General features: G+C 34.7%; 1 protein-coding gene across 2 annotated transcripts in view; it reads left to right on the plus strand.

Annotated features, from left to right (window-relative positions):
• SLC35A3 (solute carrier family 35 member A3) overlaps window positions 1-19,836 on the plus strand; it is a 57,145-nt gene that overhangs the window by 15,881 nt on the left and 21,428 nt on the right. For both annotated transcript variants that reach the window (XM_031967141.1, XM_003769686.4), the window contains exons 2-5: window positions 1,554-1,758; window positions 13,689-13,843; window positions 13,931-14,053; window positions 18,798-18,969. In XM_031967141.1, coding sequence (XP_031823001.1) covers window positions 1,572-1,758; window positions 13,689-13,843; window positions 13,931-14,053; window positions 18,798-18,969 — 637 coding nt within the window. In that variant the 5' untranslated portion in view covers window positions 1,554-1,571. The remainder of the gene's footprint in view (window positions 1-1,553; window positions 1,759-13,688; window positions 13,844-13,930; window positions 14,054-18,797; window positions 18,970-19,836) is intronic.

Here is a 19,836-nt window from a genome sequence, read left to right on the forward strand (position 1 = left end):
CTTAAATCTCTGGATGATCTTTTTCTTTTTTCCCTCTGAGGTTCTGGTAGTATAGCAAATAAAATTATTCTTTACATTTGAGCTGGCATAAATTTTTACTTAGCATCGGTAAATGGCTATTTGGTAATTACTTTAGTGTATTAAGTAGTCTATAAGATCTCTTAAAAACAGGGATTATGTATTTTTATAGAGTTTTTTTTAATACTCTAAAAACTTGATAAGGACTATGTTATAAAACTTAAAGTACAGATCAAAAATGACTTTCCCTGATTTAATTGAGAATTGATCAGAAATGGAAGGAAAAGAGAAAATAAATTCAAATTGAAAAAAAAAATGCTTTGTAGTCTAGGACCTGACCTTTTTTATTTAAAAAAAAAAAAAAAGGAATTATCATGATTGTAGGTCATTGTGTCCTCCAGTGTACTTTAGAAACACAAAATTCTTTGAACAGATTTGAAATCAGTATTTGACATTTTCCAGGAGATTTAAATGCCTGTGCCAAAAGTATGTTTCTGGCGCTTAGTTCTCTTATTTTACTTTAACACAGGAAGTATGGGCCCAGATTTTTTTTCCTAGACTTTTCTAAGCTTACTTCTAGGACTATTCAAATGGTAGCATGATAGTACAGATAGCATTAGATTATAAGTTCCAAATTCGAATCCCTTCACTTCCAGTGACTGTTGTTTGGCTTTAGTAAATTCATTTAATATATTTTTGCATCAGTTTGTTTATGTGTAAGATGAAAATTCCTTCAGGTTCCTTCTAGGGGTAAAATTATCTAATTCTGTCATTCTTTATAAAGACTCTTGCTGGTAGAGCTTGAACATAAGCATAAGTATTTGGTTACATACCACAGGCCAATGTTTACTTTCTCCTCTATTATATGAAGTTTCAGTAAGCTTTTTTTTCCATTGATTCACACAGATTTTTCGCCAGCATAAAAGTATTTGCTATTTACATGTTGAACAATTAGCTGTGCTTTTCAACCCCAAAAGAGTACAGTAACAAAAACAATCTAGTTTGCAAGATTTTTAAAAAATTATCAATAGAAATATAGTATTTAATTTCATACAAGAGTCATTCCTATCCGTTATCCTTAGCAGTGTACTTTAAATTTTTCAGCGCAAAGATGCTTCACATCAGTTGACACAGATTGAAGTTGGGGCTGAGAGTTATGTCAGGGATGGATGTGTTATGAAATAAATTTTTGTATAATGTATGCTTGAATTAGCTAGTAGTAACAAAGAGGATAAGAAACAGAAAGATGAGTATATAGAACAATAAAAGAAATCATTTGAATGTTGTTTAAATAAAGTCCACATAATTAATTCAGTGAGACAAGTTGTAATGTAATAGAGACAAAAAACATGCTGTTACTGTTCTATATTGGAGAAGACTCAAAAGCATAGAAAGCTTGGTTAAAAAAAAAAACCCAAACAAAAAACAGTGCCATACATAAATGTATTTATTTGTTCATTAGTTTTTAATGTATTTCTTTCTGCACTTTGCATTTTGGCTAATTAGTCATTGTTTTCTGATTTTATTTTTTTCAGGAACGTGAAGAAAAGGCAATGTCTGCCAATTTAAAGTACCTTTCTTTGGGAATCCTAGTCTTTCAGACTACCAGCTTGGTTCTTACTATGCGTTATTCGAGGACTTTGAAAGAAGATGGGCCTCGGTATTTGTCATCTACTGCTGTAGTCATTGCTGAACTTTTGAAGATCATTGCCTGCATTTTATTAGTCTACAAAGACAGCAGTAGGTATCTAGTTTTGAGTTTGAATTGAAGCTGTTTATGCATTATAATTGATGTTCCTATTTTTATTTCACTGTTTATTTATAGTTCTGTTGTAGTAGTTTTTTGTGTTATGATATTTTATTTTCTTTTTAGTATTTTTAATTTTATTAGAATGGTTTTCTCTTAACTATATAGGGTTTTTCTGTCAAATCTAATTAAATTCAATTTGTACTACATTTTCTGTGTGAAAGCATTGAGTTAAACAAAAAGTTTAGATAAGACTTGGCCCTGCTCTCTCAAGGCTTATAATATAGTGGGAGGATATAAGATGTACAGAAATAACCATTATCTTGTTAGATTCTTAAGGACTCTTTTATCTAAAATTTTTCTTTTATTTTAGCACCAAGCATTGTGTTCTTCATAAACAAAGTCTTATACATGTTTCTTATTTCTTTTAACATGAAATTGTTCATGATGAATACAAGAGAGAGATAACAGAATTCTGTTAGTACAAATTGGAATAATCCTAAAGTATTTCCTGGACAAGCCAGCATTTAAGTTGAGCTTTAAAGGATAGATAGGAATTCAATGGATTATCTTGGGATAGAAGTGGGTTGGGGAGGAGATCATCCAGGCACAAGAAAGAACATGACTAAAGGCATGGAAATGAGACATTTCAGTGGATAGAGTGCTAGTGTTGGAGTCAGGAAGACTAGGTTTGGATCCTTCTTCAGACACTTATTTGCTGTGTGATCATGAATAAGTCGTTTAGTTTTTCTGGGTCTCGGTTTCCTCAACTGAAAAATGAGGATGTTAGATTTTTAAGGACTTTTCCAGCTTTAAATTTATGAGACTATAATCCTATGAAATGAGGAACTGCATGGGAGAGTAGTCCAGTTTGTCTAGAGTATAACATACGCCAGTTAAAGTAGTTTGACATAATGCTGGAGAGATCAAACTTGGTACAAGATTGGGAAAACTTTGGTGTAGGCCAAGGAATTTTAACTATTCAAAAATCATTTAAAAACCAAGGAAAGGCTTTGAGTAGACTTTAGTCTAGGCATTTTGTAGTATAATAAGAAAAACAGTTTTGGAGTAAAGATACTTGGGTGTTTGGCTTCCCACATTCATTATTATATGTGTGTGTCTGACTAAGGCTTTTCACCTCTGAATAACTATTTACTCATAAATAAAATTTATGGTTTACTACTTGCTCACAAAGTTGTTATAAGAAAAGAATTTAAAGTGATAGATAAAATTTTAATTGTGTTTGTTATTGTTTCCCAAAAGGAGAATGCCTGGTTATATTGTTATTAAGAGGTGGCAGGCTTGACTTAGGCCAGTCAAGTAGGTTAGGACTGGAATTCTATGAAATATGTACGGTACATATAAATTCTGAATCATAAAAGAGATTAATAAGGATACACCATTGATTGGAGTATATGAGGCTCGCTTTTGCCTCTGCATCCTGTCATGGTGGCAATTATTATCTGAGATTATCATGAGAAGCTCTTACTTCTCCTAGGCTGAACTTTTTATAACCCCAGAAGCTGTGCTAATTTACTAGTTCAAATTTTAGTTCTCTGGGCCAGTCATGTCTAATACCAAGAATGACATCCTTACCACTTTAAAGAGGAACCATCCCCTGGCTACACAAAGTAAATGTGCCTCACTACATTGTACCACTTGGCCCACAAGCTTTTCCACAAAGTTCCTCTGGGTAATTTTCCACAGTGGTCCTATGGCTGGTAGTAGATAATTCTGCCCTTAAAGATTCAGAAAAGCTCCACATGAGTAGTATTGGGGAAGAGCTTGACATAGATATAAGTAGAGTTAAAATGGAAAAACAACAAACAATTTAATACCCCTCACACCGAAGTTCAGGTAGTGGAAGTGATATCAGGGCTATTTCACAAGGGCCTCCTGATGTGAAGAACAAAGATAAAGGGTGTCACTTTCAGGGTCATCAGGATCTTAGCATAGACAATGTCACTTTCTGCAGAGCCTCTGATCCCCATCACAGTTCAGGATCATCTCGGCAAAACAGCCAAGAGGTCATACTGATCAGTGGTTTGGATTGGGAATAGAAGGAAAGAAAGCAAAAAGACCAACTAGGAACCTGTTGAAATAGTTCAGAGATGTCATAATGAATGTCTGTACTAGATGTTAGTAGTGGGATTTGAATAATGGATGGATTGAAAATGTAATATAAAGATAAAATCTTCAAGTCTTGATAACTGGATATGAGAAGTGAGAGAGAAGGTGGAGTTAGTGATGACTCTTAAGTTTTAGACATGGATCTCGAGATAAATGATGATGTCACTGAAAGAAATAGTGAAGAATAAGGAGTAGCAAGTTTAGGGAGGAAAGATAATTTGCTTAGTTTGGGACATATTCAGTTTGAACTATTGCAACATTCTGGTAGAGATATCTGTGAGCATTTTGTATCTGGAGCTCTGTAGAGAAATTAATTTTTACTGGGAATAAAAAACCATCACTTTGTTTTATGTGTTGTCTTATAGGTAATCTACAAATATGAAGAATGTTAACTCAGTTCATTTTCTTTTTGTCTAGTTCTTCGTTCCACTTATTTCTTTTATGTTCTCTTGATTTGGAATTGCAAAACTTCCAAGGTCCATCATTTATGTCTATAAGGTCCTAATAGCTTAAGAGCCTATGGATGCAAAGCATGACTTTATAACCATTCTTTGAATATGTTAGGTACTTAAGCTCAAGATAGCTAATTGATCAAGTATTTTGGTTTCTTCAGGTCTATTGAAGTGTATCTTTGGGTTAATGAAGGATTTGTGTAGCCATGCAACTAGTCATTTCTGAGTTTATTGGAGCAAATTTCATATTACCTAAGAATATTTGGATTCTGGGTAAATTAGCATTTCAGTTTGTATTGTAACATGCACTTTCAAAATAAGAACAAACAAGAAGTGTCTTTCTAACTTTGTATTTCCCATCTTCTTAATGCCCATTTCTATGACATTTAATGCTTTTTGCCTCAACTAAGGGAAGATTCTTTTAGGCATCATATTGCTTTGCACTTAATACTTCTTGTGGGGAGGAGGGAAGGACAAAACCTATTATGTCATGGCCTCAGGGCGCTCCCAGGTAGGAAATTCTCTCAACTAAAGTAGATTGATACCCACTTTTCAATTTATATTCTTAGAGACCTCAAAACAGCCTTTTGCCTGTGGGGTTGGTATGCTATTCACTTCCTCTTACTAGCTTTTAAACATATTATGAGTTTAACAGATGTTTGAATTATTTGATGAATGTATCTGATGAGAAGTGAGGCCCACCTATTTGCTTTGTGTAACTACTATAGTGAATGTAAACAAATAAAACTGGGGCTCTGGGGCTTTTTAAGATATCTTGGCATTTGGGCAAAGCCACTGTTTAAAGACTCAGGAAGTTCCTTGTTACCTGGTTGGAAAGTACTTCTAGCTATGACAGATAGTACTGGAAGAAAGAAGAAAAAGCATGTTTGCAAGATAGGAAGCATGTTTGGGTTTCCTTTCTCTCATCTACCATTTCTCCCTTTCCTACAGCTTGTTTGGGATGTGGTGGGGGTGACCAGAGTGCAGACTTCTTCGACCCCAGGCCCTTGTGTTTTAGGGGCTTCCTGCCTGGACTGTCAGGTGACCAGGCCAGGAGCCAGGTGAGAAGCCCCCAAATTTGCCTAGTTATTTTGGGTAAGAGTGGGGAAGTAGGATGGGTGTACTTATATATTTTTTTCCTTTTAATTTTGGTGCAAAGAAACTAGGAAATACAGCATATTCCTTTTAGTAAATTTCCCCCTTTTTCCCCATTAGACAGTTACTTTTTGCTTTTACCTTGTGTCCCCTTTTTGGTTTTATAAGGAACTTTTTCTGTTTTACTTCTCTTTTGGGGACTTCTAATTTACCTCTGCAACCTTCAAAATATTGCTCCTAAGGTTCCTAAAAACAAAATCCAGCCAGTTTAAAAATGTAGTTTTACCTAGAAGATTTAAGTGCAAATACAACAAAATAAAATGAAAATTAGGAGGCTTTTTTTTTTTTTTAAGTAAAACATAGTGTTTTGTATTTATAGAATAAAGTAGAAGGAAATTACATTTATGCTTCTGGCAGTCCTATTTTCTACTTTGTGATATTTGAGAATGAGTACTGAAGACTTTTTATGGTTAAAAAAATATAACATTTTATCAGTTGTTAGGAGGATTTTTCCTATTCTAATGATTAGATTGCATTTTCTATGTATGGTTCAAGATTTGGAGTAATGCAAATGTTCATTTCTTATCAATACTTGCTTTACAAGATGGGCTCATAAATGAACACCAGACCTATAGGCCTAAAAGAATTTTATAAGTAAACCCTTTTGTAAACATTGGAAGTAAGATTGAAAGCAGTACTATTTTCTTCTCTCTAGTTATTCATTAAATCATGTGTGTATCACCTCTTCTATTAAAAAAGCTTACAGAGCTAATTCATTCAGTTCATTCAGCAAATATAGCCTAGCTGGGGGATGAATGAAACATAAATGACTATAATACACAATAATGTGAAATTACCACAAATACATCAAGATGTTTTGGGAGTTCAGAGGAGGGAGAGATTATTATATCTTGCTAGGGAACTAAGTTAGACTTTGTGAAGGAAGTGGTATTTAAGTCAGACCTTGAATGACGAGCACCATTTTAGTTGATATGGCTAGAAGTTGATAATCTAAGCAGAGGAAATTGGAGTGAACAAAGTCATAAAGGTGGGAAAGTGTTGGGTATATTTAATATTTAATTTATATTAATAATATAATATATTGATAATTAAATGTATTTAAATATGGTGATACTAGTGCTTGGAATTCAATTCAGCAAATAGTTATTCAGCATCTAATGTAGTGCTAGGCACTATGATACATGCTAGGATAGATAGATATTAAGACAAAAATAAGACAGACCTTGCCCTTAAGGATAATGTCTGTAAAGTGCTTTGTAAAACTTGACGTACATATGTCAATTATAATTATTTTGCTGGAGGATATACAAGGACAAATAACTTTTGAAGAGATGGGTTGAAGAAAACTGTAGGTTGAGGAAAAGCATATAGGAAGAAGTACTTGTGCTGAATCTCGAAAGAGCCAGAATATGAAGGAGAGCATTCCTCATATGGAGTAAAGCTTAAGCAATTTAATTCAATTCAACAATCATTTATTCACTGCCTGCTATGGTGCAAGGCTTATTTTAGACCCTGATGGTTCAATGTCTCTGTTCTTAAGACTCTTTCACTATGCTATAGACATGAAAATGGGAAGTGTTCTATGGAGTTTAGGAAACTGGTGTTAGGCCAGTGTGGCTTGAAGGCAGAGTGCCTAAAAGTGACTAATATAAAGTAGACCTAGAAGAGTAAGCTGAAGCCACACTCAATGTAAAGGACTTTAAATTTTTGGAGAATAGAGTGCAGTAAAGGAATAATGCCGGATAAAGTTAGAAAGGTAAATTGGGACTAAATTGTGAAGGATTTTGAATCCTAACCAAGAAGTTTGAAAACTCTGACCAAGGAGTCATTGGAGATTTTTTTTTTAGTATGATGGTAACATAATTAGAACTGCTGTACTTCAGAAAGATTATCTGAAAAAGAGCCTAGAGTTAGAGATGCCAGTTAGACAACTGTTGCAATTAGATTAAATTAATAATGGCCTGGTGGGAATAGTGGGAAAAGAATGGGGAGCATGGATGTGAGAGATTGTGAATAGTAGAATCTTAATGAAACGAAAACAATCCTAATAGTCAATAGCTACCATTTATATCATGTTTTAAGGTTTATAAATATTTCATTTTATCTTCATAGGTGCTATTGTTAACCCCATTTTACAGATGAGGAAACTGAAGCAAACAGCAATTGACTTACCCAGGGTCAATAGCTAGTAAGTGTCTGAGATGGATTTTACTTCAGAACTTCATTAGTCCAGATCTCAGCATCCTATATACTGTGCTACCTAGTGGGAAAAAGAAAGGTTGGGGGGGTATCATTCTCTTTTAACAGAAATAGGTTAGTCAGAAAGAGGAACTTGTTTTTGTTGGGGGGGAAGATGCCGAGTTTGTTGTAGGACACGTTGAATTTGAGGTACATTTGAGATGTGCAGCTTTATTGTTTGGTCTTCAAACCAATTTGGTTTGGGCTGGTGCTTTAGAGTCATTTTATTCATAGAGTCTTAGCACCATAAAAGATTTAACTTAAGATATTAAGTAATTCAGCCTCATCTTAAAGATGAGGAAATTACAACTTGGAGAGATTAAGTGATTTTCCTGGGGTACAAAACATTGGAATTATTAGAATCAAGATCTCCTAATTTCCTTCCCTCTTTTCTACCAGGCCAGAAAGTCTCCGATTACTACCTTTATTAGAGAGAGGGCAATGGATAAGGAGAGAAAGTAAAACTGATTTTAGATTTTGTTTTCTCATTACTTTCTTTCATTAACATTTTTTCTAAGAAAAGTTTGGAAATATTAGTTGAGTTATTATGAGATTACATGAATTCCCATCTTTTATGTATCCCTTGATTGTACAACAATCAAAAGTTAAAGTTAAAAGTTAGTTGGTGTAGGGAATCATCTTTATTTTCAGAAAATATGTGAGGAGTGAGAATATTTGAGAATAATAATCTTTAGATTCTTTTGGATTTAATTTATGTTATCATTTAAAGAAATTTTGATAAAAAATAGTTCAGAGTACATAATTTCTTACCAGGTAGTCATTCTTCTGTTAAACTTGAGTAGTGGGGCAGTTGCCAAACTAGGAACTAAAAAGAGTTTTATTCAAATTACAGCTAACATGTCCAAAATTGAAAACTGATCATCTTCCCTATATTTGCCCCTCCTCACAACTAATGTATTTCTTGTGATGCCACTACTATTACCCAAATCAATCAAGCCTAAAGCTCCTCCTTGTCTCCTTTGTGGCTCCTCCTTGTCTCTTGCCAGTGCTGAGTCCTGTTGATTTCTTCATCTTACACAGTGGATGTTTACATACATGACAGATGTTTAATAAATGCTTGTGGATTGACCTCTGGAATTGGTCTTCTTTCATTCACCTCCTCCACCTTAGTTCAGGTCTTTATTGTACTCTCACATAGACTGCTGTGATAGCTTCTTAATTTCTCTTCTTCAAATCCTTGTCTCATTTTTTTCAGTTTATTAATAAAATATTTTTCTAAATACATAGTTTTACCTAACTCTCTTGGTCAAAACCCTTTGGTATCTTTCTGTTGCCTAGAAGATAAAATACAAATGCCTCAAGCTGATATTTTATTCATACCTTTCCAACTTTATTTGCTACCTTTCATACATTTTACACAGAGTTCTTTGAACTTTGAACTTAACCTGTCATCTGCCTCTACATTCACATAAACCACTGCTAAACTTGCAGTACATTCACTTCTCTTATCGTTTACAATTATTTTCTTCCTTTAGAGCTTTAATAGGTGCCACTCTTCCTCAATGTGTTTTTTTATTTTCTCCCTTCTCTCCTTTAGTCAACTGATTTTTTTTTTCTCTTAAAATTTTCCTAGAATATGTTTTTGGCTCCCTTCTTTGCTTTTTATCCTGTTATTCCCTCTTGAAAACAGAGGTCTATCATTTTTTTGTTTTGTCTTGCAAAAAGTGGACAGTTAATAAGTGTTTATCAAATTAGATTGAATTGAATAAAATTGCAAAAGCTCAGTCAGAAAACAGTTGATTAAGTATTTACTGTGTGCCAGGCACTGTGCTAAGAATTAGAGATAAAAGAAAAGCAGAAATCAGTCTTCTCCTCACAGAGGATATATTTCACATATGAACAAATTCAAGGAACAGGAAAAAAGTCAACGATAACTATTACAGGAAAGGTGGAAGGGAGTGAAGTGAAGCAAGACAGAAACTATAAAAAGGGCCAGATTGTGAGGAGCGTTAAATGCCAAACAATGCTTTGATTCTGGAAGTAATGGGGAAGCATAAAATTTTATTAAATAAGGGCTTGAACGTGGTCAGATCTGTACTTTGGAAGAAACGGTTTAGCAGCTTGCTTGGTAAAGGACGAATTAGAGTGGTGAGAGACGTTAAGACCAATTAGAAGGAATTGGAATAGATCAAGTGAGTAGGTATGAGGGCAGCAGTTATACAAGTGGAGAGGAGAAAAGTGTTTGAGATATTGCAAAGGTAGACATGTCAGAATTTACAACAAATTATGTGGGATGTTATGAGAGGGAAGAGTCAAGGATGGTATTGAGGTTTTGACCTGGATGACTAAAAGGGTGAGGGTGCCATCAACAATAAGAAAGAATTAAAGTTTAAAAGAGAGGAGTGTTGTAGGGGAAAAGATGATATGTATATTTTTGGAAAGATTAAGATTGAAATGTTTTTAGATCATATTTTTCAAGAAGTCCAAAAGGCAGCTGGTGGTAGCAAAAGTTAGTGGAGTTTAAGATTAAATAGATAGTACTGGTCATCCTGCCATCTAGGGCAGGGGGTGGGGGGGGTAAGAGGTGAAAAATTGGAACAAGAGGTTTGGCAGTTGTTAATGCTGTAAAGTTACCCATGTATATATCCTGTAAATAAAAGGCTATTAAAAAAAAAAAAAAAGATTAAATAGATAGATCTGCAAATCATTTACATAGAGAGTTAATTGAACTATGGAAGATGATGAGATCACTAAGTGAGGGCATATAAGGCAAGGTTTTTCAAACTGTGATCCTCAGGTCAAATCTAATCTCTTGCCTGTTTTTGTATGGTCTGTGTGCTATAAGTGGTTTTTATATCATTAAATAGTTTTATTTTATTTAAAAATAAAAAATTCTTAGCCTATAGTCTGTAAAAAGCAGGAAACAGATTGGATTTATCTCATGGATCATAGTTTGTTGACACATGGTAGAAAAGGGAAATTGAAGAAAGCCTAGGAGAAGGATTTGGGGGATGCTTATGGTTAGTAGCCATGATATGGATGAAGAACCAGCAAAAGAGACAAAGAAATGGCAGACAGATTAGAGAACAAGGAGAGAGAAAAACTCAAGAAAGGAGAGATTATCCAGAAGGGGACAGTAACAGAAACAAAAATGCTTGCAGAGAAGTAAGAAAAATGAGGATTCAGAAAAGGCTTAGGTTTCACAATTTAAACATTTGGTAACTTTGTAGAGAGCTTTCTATTGAAGCATGAGGTCAAAAGCCAAACTATAATGCTTTAGAGGAAAAGAAGGGAAATCTCGAAATTTTAGCATAATAGGTAAACTAGTGGGTAATCTTGTATGGGTTTTTTTTTCTTTAAACAGATTTAAGAGACTAGGGTGTATTAATGGGCAGGCAGCATGGAGGGAGTTGATAAATAGAGATTAAAGGTAAAAGGATTGATGGTACAGAGAAACCCAGTTTGGATCTGGGATCCTTTTTTTTTTTTTTTGTGCTTGTCTTATTTTTTTATTAAAGCTTTTTAATTTTCTTTTTCTTTTCTTTTTTTTTTTAATAGCCTTTTATTTACAGGATATATACATGGGTAACTTTACAGGATTAACAATTGCCAAACCTCTTGTTCCAATTTTTCACCCTTTCCCCCCCACCCCCTCCCTAGATGGCAGGATACCAAATTTAAAATTTTAAAAATAACTTAGATAAATTAAGTATACATGAAAAACATTATTTTGCTGTACAAAAAGAATCAGACTCGAATTTTGTACAATTTTTGAAGGAAATCAAAATGCATTTAAAAATAGGGATTGGGAATTCAATTAATGGTTTTTAGTCCCCAGAGTTCTTTTTCTGGGCATATGTTTCAGTTCTTTGTCCATTAGAAATGATTTGTTTGAGGGGAGGGATGGCCTGATCCATCGAACTGGTCATCATCTAGTATTTTTGTTGAAGTATATTGATCTCCTGGTCCTGGGTTTTACCCGCATCGTTTGTAAGCCTCCAGGCCTTTTTGAAATCATCCTGTTGGTCTTTTTAAAACAGTAATATTCCATAATTTTATATACCACAATTTATTCAGCCATTCCCAACTGATGGACATCCATTCGTTTGTTTCTAACACAAAAGGGGCTGCCACAAACATTCGTGGTAAGGTCCTTTCCCTTCTTTATAACTTTTGGGATATAATCCCAGTAGTAACACTGTGGATCAAAGGGTATGCACAGTTTGATAACTTTTTGAGCATAGTTCCAAACTACTCTCCAAAATGGTTGGATTCGTTCACAACTCCACCAACAATGAATCATTGTCGATCTGGGATACTTTTTGAAGGGTTGGCCACTTCATATCAGTATAAAGAAGGAGACGGTGGGGGAATGTGTTTTGAGTGATACCCTCAGGATGAATATGAAGAGGGGAGGAAGGAGGAACTCTCAGAAACTGGCCTCTATATTTTAGGTGCAGTGTGAGATGAGGCTCTCAGCTGGAAGAATTGGAGAAAGACTGCCCTGGGAAGCTTGAAGGAAGAGATTTGGAATTGTTGCTGATAAAGAGCAAATAGGAAATAGATTAGGGAGGAGTGGTGTAGTTGAAATGAAGCAATATAAGTGTGCCCTGTAAGCTGAGAGTGTGTATAATGCTTGATTGAGATTTGTTAAGGCATGATTGTTAATTTGAAGAAAAAGAGACCTGAGAATAAAAAAAAGGATAAAGTTCATTTGTTTCACTAAAGAATCAAGATAAGAAAGGGGATGGTAGCTTGTATGTAGATTGTATGCAGAAAGAATTGAGGGATGGAGGAAATGGAAGTGCTGGATTTAAGAATAGTTGTGGGATCATAAGACAAAGGGAAACATGGAATGATGAATTATTATGATAAAGGAATTTTGGAATTTTTGAACATGGAAGTAAAACACTTGTGGGTAATGGCAAAACCAAGAATAAGTTAGAATAGAGAAAAAGACAATTAGCCAGACACTAAAGAAGGAAGGAGAATATCTTGGGTAGATGCCACCAAAATCAAGATTAGGTGATTTGGACACTATGACCACATGGAAAGTCTGCATATGGCAATGGGAGGAAGAAATATTCTAGTTCCCTCACTATAATCAGTGAGTTGAGTATAAAAGAAGGTATATTGTATAGTGTAAAGTATAATATGGCATAATATATGAAGCATAATATGGAATAATATGTGACATTTTATTTATATATGTGTAAAATATATAGCATAAAGCCAGTATAAGTTATCATTAGAACAGCTAAAGGACCAGTGTGAAGGAGGAAACCTGATCTCAAGTGGATGTCAAAAAGTAAGAGTAAGAAACAAAGTTTAAGATGAAAGCAAACTTGTTAGTTATAGAATAGGCATTCTCTAGGGTACGGTGGAAGGAGTGAGGATATCTAAATGGACTATTTGGCAGAGGGTAGATTTGTAGTGATCAGGGAATGAGCAGTTGGGGATGAAGAAAGAGGTTTGTATATTGTCAGCTCAGAATAAGGAAAGTATGAGGGGGTTGGAACATGTTAACTTTTGAGGAATAAAATCGGAGTGTCAGTGGTTAAAGAAAGGTCCAGTAAGTTAAGCATGTGGTTAGATTGTTCAGAGTCCTCCTACCAGATCCAGCTTTGTGGCAAGATCAATGGCTTGTGACAAGTGGTGATGTGTCCTGTGCTCTAGGCAGAGAGGAAAAGAAAGGACATGTGGGAGACCATTTAGGAGTTGTCGATTCCAAGTCTGGATTAGAGAAGGGCCTAAAGGGTAGTAGATGGGGGAATTCCTTGTCTGAAGTCAAGGTGGCCCTAGAGAAAGCTTAGTAGGCTACAGGTGGTAGTAATTTAATGGTAGGGCTTTATGCTGGATAACATCCAGTATTGAAGATGGGCCAGACTCAGATAGCAGGTGGCCGAGTGCTGGCTGGATATGACTCTGGGATAAAGTCAGAAAACTAAAACCATGAGAGATAGTGATTTGCTGTGAGTGGTTACTTACTTAATTATGTTGCTCTTTGTTTATGTTTTTCCCCCTAGAATGCAGTCTTCGAACATTGAATAGAGTATTACATGATGAAATTCTAAACAAACCTATGGAAACTCTTAAACTTGCTATTCCATCAGGAATATATACTCTTCAGAATAATTTATTGTATGTAGCATTATCAAACCTAGATGCAGCTACTTATCAGGTACTTTAGAAAAAAAATTCTTATAGTGCTTTTTAAAAGTGACAATAATAATAATAATAATAATATCTGTTCTCTTTTTTTTTTCAGGTTACTTATCAGTTAAAAATTCTTACCACAGCCCTGTTTTCTGTGTCCATGCTTAGTAAAAAATTAGGTTTGTACCAGTGGCTATCTCTAGTGATTTTAATGGCAGGTGTCACTTTTGTACAGGTAAATTATTCAAGATAAGCTTATCTTTCATATTCATTGTAGTTTTAAAAAGTAATTGTTGTGAATGAGTGCTTTTTCATCTTTATGTGACTGTTTATCTATTATATCAAATACTTTACTTTTGATGGATATAACTTTAGACAGTTCACTTGATTTCTTGGGTTTCAATTTCTTTATCTGTAAATGAGGGAATTGAATTTGTATAGTCACTTGTATTTAAATATTTTATCTTATAAATTAGAATATAAGATTGGGGGGGCAGTCATAGTTAAGTGACTTGACCAGGGTCACACAACTAATAAATGTCTAAGGGCAGAGTCGACTTTGATCCTCTCCACTCTAGGGTCAGTGGTTTATTCATAGCACCACTTAGCTGCCTCTAGATTTTAAGATTCTTGAAGATAAAAAAATGGCTTTAAACTTGTACATACTAATTCATTACACATTTATTTACTGTCTGCTGTATGCTAGGTGCTGTGCTGTGTTCAACAGCCCCTGCCCTAGAGGAGCTTGTAATCAATCTAATGAGGGAAGACAATACAAAAAAGGGGGTTAGGAGAAAGGAAGATACTTGGAGATAGCAGACATAATGGTCCATAGGTGTACAACTCATTGGGAAATGAAGAGATGGCTAGGGTAGTTTTCTACCTTATAGAGCTTCTATGAAGAGGTCTCTAGATCCACCATTTGGAGAAGTTATGGGGCAGTAATTGCTGATGCAGTATGAATATCAAAGGGTGATAGGTTCTACAATGTTTTGTAGTACATAGGCATATGCTGCAAAGAACTTAAGAATTAGAACTTTAATTCATATCGTGTGATCCTAATCTTTAATTCTTTGATCATATGCACTTAAAGTCCCACAAAATATTGTGGAAAATATATATATGTGCACATACATATACACATATGTATATATATATATACATATATAACCTTTTAAACAAAACCATACATTTAAAACAGGCCCCTCATTTTGTAAGCGAGGAAACTGAATCATTGAGATTATGACTTGTATGAAGTAAAACAGATAGCAAATGGTAGAGCATATATTTGGAAGTTTATTCTAGACGTATAAAAAAGTTAAATTGCAATCAAGTGATCAAAGACATACCACTTCAAGAAAAGAACAGAAGAGATTTCATAGGTGATAAGTTTCTGGTAGATAGTATGGACTTAAGAGTTTTTTTCTACTTTTAAATGAGTAGTTCAAATAGTGAAGGCTTTTGGAATTCGGGAGAGAGCATTTTTAACTAGGATATCTAGAGTTCATAAAGGATAGGTAATTTGACATAAGTGGTATTTTTACATTTGGAAAGAAGAGGAGGACATTACACAAAGAGATATAGGTGTGGTGAATTTCACATAAAAAGGAAATGATAAGAGATAAGGAGTAAACCAGTTTGGCTGTAGCAGAGGGTCAGTGTAGAGAAGGAAACAAAGGTGGAAAATATAGATTGGGGTCAGGTTGTTGAGGGCTTTGAATTCCTTCATAAGGATTTGAATTTTCTTTTATAAGCAATACAGAATCATGGGATAATTGAATACTTTGACTAAGGAGTGGCCTACTCTGAGTGAACATTAATTAATTAATATGATAGTAGTATTCATTATGGACTAGAACAGAGAAGCCAATTAAGAGGCAGCTGGAATTGCCAGATATAATGTAATTGTTGAACAAGGGTGGTGTTAATGTGAATTGAAAGGAAGACATGATAATGACATGTACTGAAGGAGAAATTGACAGGATTTGGTGACCTGGATAAGGAAAATGTCACTTTGGTCTGATCATCTGTGAAGTAAGAGAACTGGAAGGGTGTGTGTGTGTGTGTGTGTTTCTAAATTATGATAGATTTTTTTATATCAAGCTGAGAGTTTTATGTTTGATCTGAGAAATGATAGGAAGTATCAAGATTTACTGAAAAAGGTAGCTGACATGTCCAGACCTATACAAGATAGTAAGCTCTAATGAAAGCAGAGGTTGCATCTAGGTTTTGAAACTAGGAAAATATTGATGAAAATAACAGAAGTATGGAAATTAAGAAGAATTTCAGTTTGGGGAAATCATGTGATGAGTAGTGAAAATAAAAGTAATAGGAGTAGAGGAGACCTCTGCAGAAACTCAGATGTGATATACAAGACACATTATATGTGCCAAGCTGTTAGACAGCATGATAACTCCATATGCCCAACTTGTATTCTTTATCTTCAGCATCTCTCATTACTTCCCCTATTCCACACTGCTATCTTTCCTGTCACTATTTTGGGTTCTGCTGTTACTGGCTTCCTTCTATTGGTCTTGGAATTCTTCAGATCTTTCATGTTCATTTCTGCATGAACTCAGGACACAGTGAGGGATATTGTAAGGAGGAAATTGTAATAATATTCAGTAAGAAATGTTGGAAGCATTAAGTCACAACCATTGCTATAAGACTTGCATTACTTCCATCCATTCTGATTTAATGGGATGACAGACTTTAAAAGAAATTTCATGTGCCAGGCATTGCATTAAATGCAGGAAATAGAAAGAAAGGTAAAAGACAGTTCCTATTTCCAAGGAGCTCACAGTCCAATGGGGAGACGCCATACAGACTTCTAGGTACAAGCAATATACACAGGATAAATCAGAAATAATCAATAGAGGAAAGACACTACGATAATATGGAGAAATTGGGAAGGGCTTCTTGTAGAAAATGAGACTTTATGTGGGACTTGAAGAAAGCCAGGAAGCAAAGTATTCTAGACAAAGGAGGTAGCCAATGGAAATGCCTTAGATTTAGGAGATAGAGTATCTTGTTCAAGGAACAGTGAGAAGGTCAGTGTCTCTCATTGTAGAATGCATAGAGAAACAATAAAATTATATTAACATATTGGAAAGGTCAGGTGGGAGCGAGGCTAAATTATGAAGAGTTTTGAATGCCACACAAGATTTTATGTTTGATTCTAGAGATGATGGGAAGCTACTGGTATTGATTAAATAGGGAGACAACACTGTCAAATCTGTGCTATAGATTACTTTGACAACTGAGTACAGAATGGACTGGTATCAAGAGAAACTTGTCATAGGGAAACCAACCAGCATGATATTGGAATAATCTGGGTGTGAGATGATGAGGATCTGCACCAGTGTGGTGGCTATACCTACGGAGAGAAAGGAAAAAGTGCAAGAGATATTAGAGGGTAAAATAGATTGGTTTTGTTTACAGATCAGATGTGGAAGTGAGAGAGTGAGGAGCTGAGAGTGACATCCAGGTAACTAGAATGGTTTTGATGCCCTCAACAGATTTTTGAAGGGAGCCTTTCCTAATTTGTTGTAATCCCAGTGACTTCCTTGGGGACAGGGACAGTCTTTTGCCTTTTTATACATCCCTATAGCTTAGCACAGTGTGTCAGGTACTTAGTAGTCATTTAATAAGTGTTTATTGGCTGACTGTACAGTAATAGGGATGTTTGGAAGAAGAAAGCCTTTGGAAAAAAAGATAATAATTAGTTTTAAACATGAATTTAAAATGTCTACAGGATATCCAGTTCAAGACGTCTTGATAGACAGTTGGAATTTTAATATTGAAATTCAGAATGCAAATTGGGGCTGGATAAGTAATTTGAGAATTATCATTATGGGAGTTGATGAGCTCACCAAATTAAGTTATATAGGGGGAGAAGAGGTGAGGGCCCAGAATAGAGTGCCAGGGGATACTAATTATGAATGGACATGATTTGATAGAAGATCGAGTAAAGATGACTGACAAGAATATTCAGATCACGTAGGAGGAGAGCTTAGGGAGAATAGTGTCATACAAACCTATAGAGAAGGAACTGTTAAGGAGAAGAGTGTGACCAGCAGTGTCAGAAGTTGCATAGAAGTCAAGAAGGATAACAACAACAACAAAAAGCCATTAAGGAATCATTAGCAACATGGAAGAAAGACATTTCAGTTGAATGATGAGGTTAGAAATTATACTGTAAGAGCAGCTAGGTAGCACAGTAGAAGTCAGGAAGACGTGAGTTCAAATCTGATTCTGATACTTAACACTTTCTAGCTGTGTGACCCTGGGCAAGTCACTAAAACCCAATTGCCTCAGCCAAAAAAAAAAAACCAAAACAAAACAAAACAGAAATTAGACTGTAGAGTTAAGAAGAGAATAAGAGGAAAGCAAGTGGAAATACTGATTATAAACTTCTCAAGAAGTTAAGCCACAAAAAAAAAAAAGGAGACATATGAAACAGATATTGGGGATGGATGGATCAAGAATAACACAGGTTTTTTAAGGATTTCAAGGTAGCTTTGTTGTTCAGTCATATATATCAATCATGTGCTACTTCATGATCCCATTTTGGTTTTCTTGACAAAGAAACTAAAGTGGTTTGTCATTTCCTTCTCCCACTCATTTTACAGTTAGGCAACTGAGGCAAATAGATTTCAGTGACTTGCCCAGGATCACAGTGCTATTAAATATCTGAGATCAGATTTGAACTCAGGAAGGATGTCTTCCTGTCTTCCAACCCAGCACTCTTTATCATTGTGCCATCTAGCTGCCCCCTAAAGTAGTGCCTGAGCTATATGAGAGATAAAACCTAAATACTAATCAAATTTACATAGAACTTGAATTTATTTATTTATTTTTTGGGCTTTGAGGAAATATGTTGAATTTTTCTTAGGATTTAAGAGTTTAAGTATATGACATAAAAAATATCACCTACATTTAACCTCCAAATTCTGTTCTGATTTTTTTTTTTTTTTTAGTGGCCCTCAGATTCTCAAGAATCGACTTCTAAGGAACTCTCAGCAGGCTCTCAATTTGTAGGTCTGATGGCAGTTCTTATAGCATGTTTTTCAAGTGGCTTTGCAGGTGTTTATTTTGAGAAAATTTTAAAAGAAACTAAACAATCTGTGTGGATTAGAAATATTCAACTTGGTAAGTCTTTAATGTGCATTTTTAATGTGCTTTTGCGAAATTAGTTATGTTGTTATACATAAAGAATTATCACCTACAAAAATATCTATATAAGTATATCTAGCATAGAGCTTCCTGGACAGACGGTATAATTTTGTGGTAATGTTTATGCTTTATCACTAAGCACAACAGTATAGTGTTCTTGAACTAATCACCCATTTTTTTTTTTTTTTTTACATTATTCCATTGGAACTAACTGTACTTGGTTATGTTTCAGCTGACATATTTTCTTATAAAACCAAGTAGCTACATTTTAACAGGATATTTTAAAATTAATGTACCATATCATAAGAAAAATTCTCCTTTTTCCTTCCTTCCTTTCCTCTGCTTATCTCTTTTCCCCTTCCTTCTGCCTTTTTTTTTCTTTAGCTAAAATACATTTTGTAAAAAATATAGCTTGCCTTACATTTCAGATGTAGGCATCTTTTTATACTTTGCAAATTAGTTTTGCTCTGGAGGGATGAAAGAAGAAAATAGTTAGGAGTTAAGTAACACAATAAAACCACTTGTAATTTTTGTTTAAAAAACCTTAATCTGGCGCTGCTAGATGGCGCAGCCCTTGAAGGCAGGAGGACCCGAGTTCAAATTTGGCCTCAGACACTTAACACTTCATATCTGTGTGACTTTGGGCAAGTCACTTAACTCCAATTGCCTCAGGAAAAAAAGCAAAAAAACAAAACCAAAAAAATCTTATACTTATTTTTTCAAAGTATTTTGACCCTTTTAGAGAACAAGTTTTGAAGAGCTATGAAATTGAAGGGGCCTTTTTGGGTTTTTGGGTTTTTTTGGGTTGTTAAAGAACAGTTATTTTTAAATTCATGATAAAAG

The sequence above is a fragment of the Sarcophilus harrisii genome, chromosome 4, assembly GCF_902635505.1.
Source record: "Sarcophilus harrisii chromosome 4, mSarHar1.11, whole genome shotgun sequence".
NCBI lineage: Eukaryota > Metazoa > Chordata > Mammalia > Dasyuromorphia > Dasyuridae > Sarcophilus > Sarcophilus harrisii.